General features: G+C 39.0%; 1 protein-coding gene across 1 annotated transcript in view; it reads right to left on the bottom strand.

Moving 5' to 3' along the window:
• Window positions 1-250: 250 nt before the first annotated feature.
• LOC125343145 (chromobox protein homolog 3-like) overlaps window positions 251-14751 on the bottom strand; it is a 47098-nt gene continuing 32597 nt past the window's right edge. The window contains exons 2-3 of the mRNA XM_048335417.1: window positions 874-960; window positions 251-639 (exon numbers count right to left, since the gene is read on the bottom strand). Of these exons, the coding sequence (XP_048191374.1) occupies window positions 251-639; window positions 874-960 (476 nt within the window). The remainder of the gene's footprint in view (window positions 640-873; window positions 961-14751) is intronic.

Genomic DNA, 14751 nt, shown 5'->3' with positions numbered 1-14751 from the left:
GAAAACACAGCCTGGAAGCAAACATTCTTTTTGTGAGAGGGACTCCAGGAAGCCTGTAATAAATTTATTTCAAACAAAATCTCCACTGTAGCACAAATAATTTCAAAAACAAGATATCCAATTTGATTTTATTAGAATGTAGTTGTTTCACACCATTAATGCTGAACACAAGATTCAGATTGTACATATAGATTGTTTAATGAATATATTTCTATCAATGAAAACAATTACTGTGTTTCAATTTCCATGCCTATTTACTCTCTTGGTAAAAGGCAATTACAAGTTGAGGGCATTTTGCATTAGCCTCTGTTGCCAGCACCATTTCAACTTGATCTACATGTTTCCCCTTCATGACGAACATCAATTCTCCACCAATATTTGTGACACCAATGATTTTTTCAGGTTTTAGACCACTAGCAAAACTATTTCTATCTTCAAATTCACTAGGAGGTAAACCACATTCATCAGAATTGATGAAGGCTGTGATTAAATCAGCACAATGTAAATTTTCTTCAGCTTCCCAGGTATTCTGATCATCTGGATAGCCCTTCCATTTCAGCAGATGTTCAACGTGGCCACGTCGTACACGGCGGCTCACTACTCTCTCTGCCTCAAATTCTCCAGGCTCCAATTCTTCAACTTTTTCAGGTTTTCTCTTTTATTTCTTTCTACTTTTTCGTAGTTTAGCCTCCTTTGGGGACATTTTTAATTGCAGATTTGAGGGCCTATTTTAATCACCTCAAAGGCACTGGGTCAAAATCCTGCAGCAAATCTGGTCAGCAGCCCCTAACTCTAGTCACCTTCGATGGGAATATTCATTAAATTGTGTGGTAATTACTTGTCGCACTACACTGGTTGTGGAGACAGCCCTACCCGCTTCTCCCACTACGCTGGCTGCAGGAGGCCAGAGCGTGTCCTGGTTGGGGCTAAGCTGAGATGGGGTAGAGCCGTTGAAACCACCTGTCCCAAGCCCCCCTTACGTTTAAGAGCAGACACTGGACACGGAGATTTCGGGGGAGCCTTCTGATGGACTACCAACTTCCGAAAGTTTTACTCAGGGGAGGGGTTTATATAATATTAATGACGAGGGAGGGGGAGGGACTGACCAGATGCTAACGATAGGCTGGTGAGCATGTCCATCACGGTGATGTCACAGAACTTTCAGCAGAGGGGTAGATTACAGTCCTCCCAGGACCAGTCCCTGTCACCATTACAGACATGTGCTTACAGATGGAGGGTGGGGGAGGTTCCAGACCAGGGGAGAAGGTAGGAGTGGGTAACAGCCAGCAGTCCCAGGTCTTAAAGGTATACCCATCCCCGACAATTACTGGAAAAAGAAAAAAAAATACCAATCCAAATCAATTGTGAAATGTCAAAATTACCATGCTTGCAGCTCTTAAAACCGTTTATCAGTGTGACATGCTTCTTAGGAACAGGCTGCCTTCTAGTAGTAGACAAACAAAGAAAAGCAGATAAGCACTACCAGGGTGTTAAAACCTGAATTGCCACTTTCACCACAACCACAAAATAGGACAAGAAAACCCAAAAAATATCCCTATGAAGAAACACCAAATGAAACAGGAAAATTAAGTTTTATTTTTAAAACAAACTTAGTGCACTTAGACAGAAAGATCTTACCTTTAGAGGAACACTGATTTAAATGCTAGCATAGCATATTAGTCCTCTGAATCCAGAAAAATCTAGAAGGAAATAGTACATTTTTCTAATGAGGAAAGTAAGAAGAGTCAATTCTAAATCCCTGGTTCAGGAAAATAGCTTTCAGGAATTGTGTGGAAATAAAGATATTCTCAGATGACAGAAAATTTACAAAACTGTCACTAGCAGATGTATCAATAATGAACGCCTAAAAGAAATAGTACAATGCATTTTTTTTCATTTTGCAATTTTACAGGTATTCAAATGTTTGCTAGTAATGGTATAATGGTATGTTAAAAGGATTATGCTACTCATAATGTTATACACACACGCATGGGATTTTTATGTAAAACACACATATACGCATCATACATGTACATACCTTTAGTTAATTCTTGTTAATGGTTGTATAATTTTCATTCCTATGATTGCATCACTGTTTCATTATCTAGCCTCCTACTGATCAACACTATTTCCTACAATGTTTACAATTATATAGCAACAGAGTCTCTTGTACATTTCTCTCTATACACAATAATCTTATAGAATTGCTGCCTTCACTTAGAAATACTGACTAAAATTATAAGCATCTTTAGTTTTCACAATTATTGCCAGGGCTGTCTTAGTATATGTGAGACTCTAGGTTGCATCTTCAGGTAAAAGAAATAATCAAATTACTTTGCAAAAATGTATACCAGTCTACATTCCCACTAAAAGGTATATGGTAACATTTGGCTCTGTAGATTCCAGCCAACTTTGGGTAGCTTCTTTCTTTTTTATTTATGAAAATAATAGTTAAAAATTTATGTCTACTTTTTACTATTTGATTATTTTTGTAAAGACTAATAAAAATATATTAAGTGAATTCAAGCCCCAAGAGAAAAATATCCATGTTTCCCTTATGTGTGAGATTTAGCTTACAAACTCAGAAGTAAATATATTGGTGATATGCAAGTATATATGAATGTATTAACTGAAATATAGTAAATTCAAGGGAGATCTTAAATAGCATAATTCCTTAGAAAGGCAAAATCAAAAGTTCACAAAAATACAATACCAAAAGCTGAGTACTCGAAAGGGGTTGGGTGGGGCCAAGGAGTAAGGGTTATATGAATGTAAAAGACAAGAGGGGAAGAATGCAATCAAGAATCCAATATATATCCTACAAAATTAAGGGGAACGAGGGAAGAGCTGGCTAAAGGAGTGATGGATGACAGTGTTGTAAGGGGTAACACTAACCAAGATAAATTGTATTCATAAACTGCTTTGTTAAACAAAAACTTCTTTGTACAACTACTTAAATATAATAATTTAGAACTTCCTTGAGCTCTCTGTGTGCCTGTGTGTTTTTCTATTCCTTTTGTGTGCTTTTCTTTTAGAATATTCATCTGTTTCTTACTTAGTAATTTGAATTCATTATATATTATGTGGGAAATATTTTCCTGCTATATATCGAATGCTTACACTAATTGCAAATCATATCATTTTGATTTTTGTATTTTTGTTGCACATTTAAAAATTATACGTAAGCATATCTATTATTCATTGTTTACTCTAGATGTATTCTTCCTTAGAAAAGTCTTTTAATAACATTGTATATGTCTGCTTCTCTTTACTTTAAAACGTCTTCTAACTATTTAAATCTTTAATCCCACTAAAGTTCTCAGTGTATGATTTGAAGTGGAAATTAAAGGGTTTTTTTCCTTTTTCTTAGAGAAAACCAATTTTTATAACACAATGTTTGTGTTAGCCAACTATTTCTTACTACTAATTAAATTCTCACATGTCAATTTTCCTAGATGATTGCTAGCTTTAAAAAATGTCTGTTACTATTTTGAGTGAGATTTCATTAAATACATAAACTACTTTAGAGCATAAAATAACCTTAAATTATTGAAATCTAGAAACACAATATGCTTGGCTACCCAATCAAATTTTGCTGAGGGTTTCCACAGAAATTTGTAGATTTCTTCTTTTAGATTTCATATACACATGATCAGGCTTAAATAGTATTTATTGAGCTTTATCATTTATATTATTTTTTAAAATGAATTCTGAAAATATTTAACATGACTAAAATATGTAGGAGAAACATGAGTGTGTATACTTATATGTACTTATATACATAATTTATATATTCTCTATTAAGTATAAAATATCAATATTAAAATAAATATTAGTTAAAATTGTTTAAAAAAAAAAAAACAGCAGTCAAGCCCTGAGCACAAGACCAAGGACTGGCACAAAGAAAAGGTATATGGAAGATGAAATAGGAAGCTAGAGTGCAGAATTATTGAGAGAGTACACGTTCATAAACAACAATATCTACATTCAGTCTAAACTAGAGATGGAGACAGTGACAGAGGCAGGGAGACAGGGACAGAAAGACTGAGTGCTGGTGGAGGGGATGGGAAGATGAGCTGGGGAAAAAGAGGAAGAAGAGAAAGCAGAGAAAGTAAGAAACAAAGAGGTAGGAGAAAGAACAAAGACGATGGTAGGAGGACTAAGGGGAAAGAAAGAGAAAAAGGAAAGTATTAAGCAACAGGAAAGGGAAATAAATATGGAAGAGGATGGACAAAGAAAGAGGAAAGAAGATAAAAAGAGGAAAAGGAAGGGAGGGAGCAAGGCTGGATGAACAGCAAGTACATGCCTTGAACTTTCCCCACAAAGGGCATATCCCACAGTGACTGCCACAGGACATGCAGCTGTCAACAGATACTTAGCCCCTTAAAGAACACAAACTTCTCTTTTAGCCATTTGGCCTCCTGCCTACTGGATGTGATGAAATCTGCTCGATGTTTCTGTTCATTTCAATGTCTGGCATCCTTTATCCAAGTCCTCATACAAAACTGCAATTCTGCCCATTCTCCAGGACTATTCAGGGAAAAGGTGAAAATAACAATGGTAAATCTGGAAGGCTTCTCATCTGAGTTTGACTGATGTCAGCTACAAACCACCTGCAGAGACTACCACCAGCGATCTGCTGTCAGTTTCTTCATCTCTTAAGAGGTCTGCCTGCTCTGAAGTCATTGTGAGCATTCTAGGAAATGCTGTCTGAGTCAAACAGTGTTTGGATGAATACAATTATAAACCTGTTGCATGGGAAACCACTACTCTCCTGACACTGAACGCTGAGCTTGTGCTGAACACTGCGGGGGGTGGGGGGAGGTGGCAGGCTGTAGAGGACTGTCAGCCAAGGCCAGAAAATGAACAACGTGCTGGTCTTTGTACAGTGTCTTCAAACTACCAGTGGCCTAATATCTTCTTGCTCTGCCCTCTTAAGCATGTGTTTACTTCATGCTGCTAAGATAGCTCTCTGCCCATTACATATTTTGAGTGCATTCTAGGTTCACAGAATGAACCACGTGACTAACAAAAAAAGACCATGAGGTCTGCTTCCTTCAACAAGAAAATAATATTTTCAGAAGGCAAATTCAGGAGATTCTCACTTACACCTTCTTTGGCAGTTTGGATCAAATGGATATCCTCACTTCAAGGATGCTAGAAGGTGAGACAGTTTCTCAGGCATGAGGAAAAATTGAGGCCATAATGGAAAAGATAACAAGAACGGATATCATGTAAGCAACTCTCACTAGGTGTCATATAAAGCTTATAATCTCTTTACAAAAGTCCCTTAGACAGTTATTGTTACCAGGGCTCCAGTATGGAGAGCACCGTCTGCCCACATATATGTGTTTACCCGTCTTATTCTGTTCTCCCTCCTCGGGTCCACTCTGGATCAACATTCAATGACTTTCCTTGGTCTCTGGCTCTCTACATTCAATGACTTTCCTTGGTCTCTGGCTCCCTATATCTGCCTATCTTCACAGGTTAAAGTAGGGCCTCTAGTAAAGCACTAGGGGAGAGGAAGATTCACTATGTTTTGCAGTTGCAGATACAGTTTTCCTGAGTTAGAAGAAGTATGAAGAAAATGCACAGTTGAAATCTGGTGCAGCCTGAATTTATAGTCCTGAGTGTGTATAGGGGTTGGGAGGAGTGATGGTCCTTGATCTTGATTGAAGTCAGCCTGGGCATGAGCCTTGAGACCTTTGGATCAAGGCTTGTGCACTGTTCCACTGAGCCACAGTTCCATTCCCAGTTTCTAATAATTAGAAATAAAACTCTCAATGACTTTCCTGCCCAGAGTAGCTTTAAACAGCATTCCTAGATCTCCTTCTCCTGAGTATCTAGAAATATAGTGTGAGCCAGTGATGCCTGGATTGCAAATGTCTTTTAACAAACTTTCCCTGAGGTTTGTGGTTATGGGTCCAGCTTTCAATTTCCTGCTCTCTAAGTGAAGGGAGGACCATGTGGGAAGTCAAGGCTGCCATCTGGTGACTCTGTGTGAAAAAAGCTCAGGATGAAAAGTGCTGGACCCTCCATTCCCAAACAGGCTAACCAAAAGTAGGGCCAGTTGAGTGTCTCAAGGGGTAAGGCACTAGCATATCAGCACAAAGTTCTGGATTCAAACCCCAGTCATGAAGAAAAAAGAAGCTATACATATGCCCAATAATTATATTCAGGTTAAATGGTCAAAATAAATGCAAGGAAGGTTATTCACAAAAATGTTTCTTTTGTTTAGCACTTGAGAGACACATGCTATGTAAACTAACACGTTTTCATTCCATGAAATATATTCTTTTAAAAATACTTGTCTAGAAACCCTCTTCAAGTATGATAGCCTAGAAAAACCAAGCAGAAATAGGTAGCACACTATATTATACAAGTTTTAATTACTAAGACAAAGAGTAGCTTTATAGTACTATCAGATTTCCCAGAGGGCTCTCTCAATCAATTCATCTAGAATTGGCTATTCCTCCAGAAACAAGTCCTAACAACATGCGTGAAATGTTGTATATCAGAGAAGTTTGCTAGTATTTCATGTCCTGAGACATTATTGGAAACTGGTCATGTGGACACCTCTGTCTTGCCCCTTACAAAACCTTAGACTCCTACCAGAAAACCACAGCATAGACACACTGTTTGTACAAATGGCCTCAGCACAGATGAACTGTCTTGTTACTTCTGGTCAGTTTTGATGAGAATATTCACCAAATCTAAGTACCCATCAAAGTTTGGTTTTGTATGAGACATTACAGGGTAAAGCTGTCAGGGCTGCTGTGTTAACTGTTCTCTGCACAGCGTGGAAGTCAGGAGGCTTGAATTCTTATCCCAAGATGATTAGTGCAAACCCATCGTGCACAGTGAGCCACTCTGATCAGTTCTGCAAATGCTGAGATTTTCCTCATATTCAAGTTGCTAAATGTTCACAGAGGCTTTGCTCTTTTTCTCAGTTTACAAAGTTACCTACAGTGCTTTGTGACTGCAGAATTATCCTAATACCAATACCAGACAACGCTGAAAATAGGCACTTTTATGCATCATCAACTTTCACACAATATGTGCAAAAAAAAGACTAGTAGAAGAGAGTCTGTGAAGGTCTACAATTCAATTTGACCATATGTACATGAGTTGTACTGTATCCGTGCAAAGTTTTTCAAAAATCAATGTATACCCAATGCGATATATCAGTGCTGACAGGAATTACATGTGATAAATTCAGCATTCACTTGTGATCTAAAAATCTCTCAAGAAACTATGGATACAGATTTCCTTCCTCAAGAGACTCTACAAGAAAAGCTAAAGTTAGTGTGGATTACTGTGGTAAGAAAATAAGTAGAGACACTCCCACAATTTCTCTTTTTTCACTTGGTGGACAAATATCTTTCTGGCAATAAATATTCTACAACCCCCTCCCAGGGTATATGTAGGGATGGAGTCCACACAGGTTCTATGGTCTGCTATCTGAACCCACAGACTGACACCCAGGGACACTTTGAGACTATGGTGATTGCTTGGATTGAAAGCCCTACCTTGTTGCCTGCTGAGTGTGAAAATTGCACTTCAAAATTCTTGAGTATATTTGCAGAAGGAGGATCAGGTGGACTTTCCCCATCTCCAGTGCACCATTTCCACCAGCTTTCCAGACTTATCTGCTGCAACACTTCAAGCTATCTGCACTAGAAATGGCCAGAAGTAGGCTGTACCTGACAGACAGAATTCTTTCCTCTTCTCTGCCAACCTGTAGCTGCTTCCAAATTCAAATTAGGGGACAGCGTCTGGCCTTGAGTCTAAAACTCAGTACTAGCACATTAAAACTCACATACATGCAAAACAAGAAAACCAATACCATTCTTCTTAGAATTACAGTACAGACCATGAAACACCTAGGTGCTGAGGGAAATATGTACAGAAAGTGTATGCTGAAAATTCTGACCTACTGAAGAAGTCCAGGAAAGCCTAAATACATGGAAGTTATTTTATATCATTTCTTGTTTACAAAACCATATAATAATTCAAGAAATTCATCCCAAATTGGCCTATAATTTTCATGAATTACCCTTCAAAATTCAAATGATTAGGCTTATCTAATTCCTATATGCAAAAACTGAACCTCTACCATACAATGAAGTTGAATACAAGAATTAATTAACAGGAAGGAATGGGTAGAAGTAAATTCAATACAATTTTTATAAAGATACTAATATGAAACTTACCAAAATCTGCTTAACAGAACAGAAGAATAGAAATTTAAGAAGGAATAATATCAGTGAGACCAAAGGAGGAAACACATTGAATACAAGCCCACAGGCTCAATGCCTCTGTGCCTCTGATCATATAAAATGATATTTATTGAAATGAACTCTAAGAAATGGAAACGGGAAGGTTTTCTCCTTTTCCTTTTGTGGTAATTGTTATGTTTTTTTTGTTGGGGAGTGAAGGTGCCACCCTAAAAGCAGAGAGAAAAAAGGTAAGCAAATGCAGCAGTGGTACTCAGTAAATACGATTTTGATAATGAGCTAGAAAACTTGGGAGCAAGGACAGGAGGGAAAAGCTGGGAGATAGCAAAGAAAGAGTGACATTACACAACAGGAATGTGTTCATTACCTGACCTATGAAACAGTAACCACTCTCTACATTACCTTAATAATAAGAATAAACTATTTAATTTTTTTTGCAAGTCCTGGGGACTGGGACTCAGGGCCTGAGCACTGTCCCTGGCTTCTTTTTGCACAAGGCTAGCACTCTGCCACTTGAGCCACAGTGCCATTTCCGTTTTTTTCTATATATGTGGTGCTGAGGAATCAGAATTTCTGATCAATGGACCAAGTCACCAAGGGATTCATGTATACCAGCTTAGCACTTTACCACTAGGCCATATGCTCAGCCAAAATTTGTTATAATGCATTATGTATGTAGAATACACAATTGTGTAATTCACTTATACTAATGAAAAATTAAAAGTAAAAATCTGATTTGTACTATTAGTAGTAATTGAATTATAAATATGTACAATTTTTTCATGATTTAACATAGAATACAAGAGTCTAATCCCAGTTTATTGTGATACTGGATACGTTTTTTGTTCTGTTGTTTTTTTTTTTGTTGTTCATAAAAGTTGAGCTACTTTATTTTTTTATTTTAATTGTCAAACTGATGTACAGAGAGGTTACAGTTTCATAAATTAGGCATTGGATACATTTCTTTTACTGTTTGTTACCTCCTCCGTCATTCCCCCTCCCTCTTCCCCCTTTCCCTCCCCCCCATGAGTTGTTCAGTTCATTTACGCCAAACAGTTTTGCAAGTATTGCTTTTGTAGTTGTTTGTCTTTTTTACCCTGTGTCTCTCAATTTTGGTATTCCCTTTCAGTTTCCTAGTTCTAATACCAGTATATACGGTTTACAATGTACTCAGATAAGATGCAGAGATAGTGCAGGTACAACCACAGGAAGGAGTTACAAGATCATCAATAATAGAAGCTACGGTTACACATAGCACGTTGAAAGTAGTTACAGCTGTGATATAACAATCGTTTCCATAACATGGAGTTCATTTCACTTAGCATCATCTTATGTGTTCATAAGGGTATAGCTATTGTGTTCTTGTGATCATCTGCTGTGACTAGCCTAAACCTGTGCTAATTATTCCCTATGAGGGAGACCATAGAGTCCATGTTTCTTTGGGTCTGTCTCACTTCACTTAGTATAATTTTTTCCAAGTCCTTTCATTTCCTTATGAATGGGGTAATGTCATTCTTAAAACAGATAACCTGAAAACACTAAAGGAAGGAGTAGGAGAAACACTTGGGCTCCTTGGCGCAGGACGGAACTTCCTTAAAGACCCAGAACTGCTACAAATCAAAGAAAGGATGGACATATGGGACTGCATCAAACTGCAGAGCTTCTGCACGGCAAAGGACATAGGTCGCAAGATAAACAGAAAGCCCACAGATTGGGAAAAGATCTTTACCAGCCATACAGCAGACCAACGCCTCATATCTAAAATATATGCAGAACTAAATAACCAATAGCCCCCTCAAAAAGTGGGCTTAAGACTTAAAAAGAGACTTCTCTGATGAGGAAATGAGAATGGCCAAGAGACATATGAAAAAGTGCTCTACATCACTGGCCATAAAAGAACTGCAAATCAAAACAACTTTGAGATTTCATCTCACCCCAGTAAGAATGTCCTATATCAAGAAAACTAACAATAACAAATGTTGGAGGGGATGTGGCCAAAAGGGAACCCTACTTCATTGTTGGTGGGAATGTAAACTGGTTTAGCCACTCTGGCAAGTGGTATGGAGATTCCACAGAAGGCTAAACATAGAGCTCCCCTATGACCCAGCAGCCCCACTTTTGGACATCTACCCAAAAGACCACAAACAAGAACACACTAAAGCCACCAGCACAACAATGTTCACCGTAGCACAATTTGTCATAGCTAGAATATGGAACCAACCCAGATGCCCCTCAGTAGAAGAATGGATCAGGAAAATGTGGTACATATAAATATGGACATTTAAATCAATATTTTGTTAAAGTATAATTTATCAACCTGCAAAACTTCAATATTTCTATAAGAAAACAGTAAAAACTCTCTAGCACCTAGGAGTAAGTGCACATTTTTACACACCAAAACATAACATATAAACACAAAACTTGAACAAGTAAGTATCAGTACAATGTTTTATTTTCTGCCAGAAAATCTCTGCGTAAATAAATTGAAAGGCCAGCTTTAGAAGAAGAAAATATGTTCACATCTCACAGAGGATTTGTAAAGCCATTTAATATCACTGGCCATGAAGGAAAAGCCATTTCAACAGCATATCCCCACACATCTATCTGAATCACTATATAGGGAGAACATCAAATTCTGAGAAAGATGTGATGAAACTGATCTCTAATTCAATGCTTGTGGGAATACAAAATGCTACAGATGGTCTGGAAATGTCTGCCCATTTCTTTTCTTTGACTTCAATTCTGTGTTTCTTTTCCTTCTTTCTCTCCTTCCTTCCTTCTTCCCTACATGTCTTTCTTTCTTTCTTTCTGTGCATTGGTCCTGGAGTTTGATCTCAGGGCCTGGGCTCTTCCCTGGGCCTCTCAGCCCAATCTTGGTGCTCTATGACTTTGAGCAACTGCTACAAATCCAGGCTTGGTGGTATTAATGATTGGAAACAAGTTTCAAGGATATTCAAATTGGAATCCTCAGATCTCAGCTTCCAGAGCAGCAAGGATTCCACAGAGGAGACTCTAGGACATTGGGGCCAGGTATTTTTCTCCTTTATCTTTCTCTTTTCTTTTTTTCTTGCCATTTTCTTTTTGGTATAGGTAGTGCTGTAGGTCAGGGCTTCATACTTTTCCTCAGGTGTTTTTCTCACAACTGATATTCTGCCACCTGACCTATGCCTCCTATTCTTGTCAGCTTCTTTTAACATTAAAAATATTCTTCTCTGCCAGTCATGCCTGTAATCCTATCCATTCAGGAGACTGAGATCTAAGGATCACAGTTCAAATATGGCCCACTCAGAAAAGCTTCTGTGACACTCTTACCTTATACTTCTCAAAGAAGCTAGAAGTGGCCCTGTGGTTCTAGTAGTAGAGCACTACCCTTGAGCACAAAGAGGCTCAGGGACAGCACCCAGAACCTGAGTTCACCCCCAGGACCAGTAAAAAATATATATGTACTTCTCAAGCAACCCAGAAAACACCAAACTTATACTTAATATCTACTCACCAACTGCATATCTGGCTATATAGCATGAGGAAGTCAATTTACATGAAAACAAAACTCTATGTGAATATTCATGCTCCATTTTTTCTTATTTATTTATGAGATAAGAGGGCTGAGGACTTCAAATCTGTCTGAGCTTTCTGCTTACACAGGCTTTCCTATAAGTGAGCCACAACTCAAATTCATTGTGCATGGACTTTCTTTTTCTTTTTGTTGTTGTTGTTGTTGTTGGTGGTGGTGGTGGTGGTGGTGGTGGTGTTGGTGGTACCAGCCCAGGGATGTGACCTCAGGACCTCAAATTGTCCCTGAGCTTTTTTGCTCAAGGCTAATACTCTACCATTTGAGCCATACCTTCACTTCCTGATTTTAACGGTTAATTTGAAACATGAGGGTCTCATGGACTTCCCTGCTCGGGCTGTCTTCATATTGCCATCCTCAGCAGTCAGTCTCCAGTGTCATTAGGATTACAGGTGTGAACCACTCAGGCTTGGCTCTGCTAGGGATTTTCCTGTCCATGGGTTCACTTATGCTGTGATGAGCCTATATCACGGCTTTCCATAATATTTAGAATAACAAGAGTGTATCACCAGGTGGCAGCTCTCATTCAGTTCTCCAAAGTTTTTCCACAATGGCTGGCCTTGAACCATAATTCTCCCCATCTCAGCTTTCCAAATAACTAGGATGATACGTATAAACCACAGGCCTGTTGCTAGAACTTTCATTTTGCTTGTGTGTATGCAAATGCCTAGGAATGTGTGTGCCCATGCCTCCGTGTGTGTGTGTGTGTGTGTGTGTGTGTGTGTGTGTGTGTGTGTGTGTGTAGGACCTTAAGGTCTCACTCAGCTTTGTTGTTCATTGCTGGCACTCTAGCACTTGAACCACACTTCTGGACTGTTTTTTGGGGCAGTTAATTGGCGATAGAATTCTTGGAGACTTTTCTGCCCAGCAAACTTCAAATCTCTGTCCTCCATGTCTCAGCGTCTTGTAAAGTTAGGATTACAGTCATGAGCTGCCAGTGGCTAGCACATTTTATTTGTAGTGGATTAAAATGTGGAGCATATTTGCAAATCAGTAGCTCATAGCTTCAATCCTAGCTACTGAAATGTGAGTCTCTCAGTTTGAACTCGGCTACAAAGGAAAGTCCAAGAGACTCATTTCTACCTAACCAACAAGAAGTCCAAACTGGAGCTGTGGCTCAAGTTTTGCCTGAGCAAAACAGTAAAGAGACCGCTTCATGTCTCTGATTTCAAACTCCAATACCAGCAATTCAAAATAAAATGGAACCAATCTGAATGTGCTTTAATGGGAAAACAGTTAAAATGGCACATTCATACAATAGAAGGTCACTTCCCAGTAAAAAGGTATGAAATGATATACTTAAACAAATGACCAAGAGATGTTGCTCACCAAGTAAAAGAGTACAAAATTATGATTTGAGTTCTCTAATATACCCACATGAAAGCATTACAGAGATGGTGAACGTGTTAGGGTTGCCAGGTGACTGTGACTCTAACTGTGGCAAGAATGATTGTAGCAGGGCATCTACAGGTACCAGAAAATTGCATAGAACTATATGCACAGATCCAAATGGGGTGCATGTGTTCTAAATAAGCACTATTGGTAATAGCAATGTCACTCTCTTGTTTTTGATATTGTATTCTAAACATATAAGATAGAACCTTAGGGAAAATCTAGGTGAAGGTTCTGTGGGACCCCTCTGTATCATAATTTTTACAATTCCCTCCAAAGTAAATTCAACATAATAGTGAGCTAAGTCTTAAGTACTAAAAAATTTGAGAATTCCTGTATCAGGGTATTATGAAATTAACTACATCTTTAATATGGAAAAGATGTGAAGTCAAAGAGCCAAATATCATCATGAAACTGTTCATGATGATTATGTGAGTTCTTCATAATGCCATCAGCTACACTGACAAACCTGTTTCTTTCTTTGTGTCTCTCTCATCTCTCTATCTCTTTTTCTTTCTCTGTCTCTGTTTCTTTATCTTCCTCTACTTTCTATCTCCTTAGCACTGAAGTAAATATTTTTCAAGTGATTCCACCAGTTTCATTTAGAGGATCTGACATAATCTCTCCTCTACTTTAAATCAAATGATTAGGAGGGCAGTTTTGAAATATAAGCAATATAACTCTAACTGCAGCAATTGTATCAAGGACTCACGGGGAGAGAACTGACAAACTGATATGGAAAGCACTCACATCCTCAAGCTTGCAAAGGGACACTTGGATTGTAATTTGACCCTTGGCTAGGCCTCCAAGCCTAAAAGACCACAGTTGAGAGTGTGATTCACTATTTTATACACCCACAAGCCCTTTCCCTACCTTTGAGTCCACCTGGAGCCAGTGGAGCAGGATTGAGTTTGGACATCACTCAGGCTGAGGGACCTACACCTGGTGGTGTCTTGCATCTACCTGGGCTGGCAGCTCCTCAGGAATTTCTGCCCCACCATGTCCCTCCCTGCCCAGCCCCACAGGAAGAGCAGGCAAACACCTGAAGCCAAACTGTGATCTCGACCAAGTGGGAAGAGCCTGGACGGGGGCACTGGAGCTGGAAATCAATCCTACAGCAAGGTTGACAGGAGTGCAGGAGGCTGGCAGGCAGTGTGCAGACTCCTTGTGAGCAACAGGCAGGAGTGCTGGCAGTTTACAGGATGCAAGTGTGCAAACGGTTAGGCAGATGTGCAAACTGCTAGCACAGGTGTGAATAGCAGGCCTGCAATTGGGTTTCAATAGGCAGGAGGGTAGATATAGATGTGGTTAGGTAAGAGAGAGCAGGGTCAGTGGACCAATGTGTGAGTGTGTGTGTGTGTGTGTGTGTGTGTGTGTGTGTGTGTGTGATAGAAGGTAGTTTGTGTGTGGAGGAGGCTACATTTTGTGTGTGTGCGGATGTGGTAGAAGAAAGTTGTGTGCCTGTCTTTGGTGAAAGGGTGTGTGTGGATGGAAGCATGTGCGAATGTGCATGTTTGGGTGGTAAAAGGCATTGCCAGTGTGTGTGCTGTC

Source organism: Perognathus longimembris, chromosome 28 (assembly GCF_023159225.1).
Source record: "Perognathus longimembris pacificus isolate PPM17 chromosome 28, ASM2315922v1, whole genome shotgun sequence".
Lineage (NCBI taxonomy): Eukaryota > Metazoa > Chordata > Mammalia > Rodentia > Heteromyidae > Perognathus > Perognathus longimembris.
This window is presented reverse-complemented; position numbering and strand designations above follow the sequence as displayed.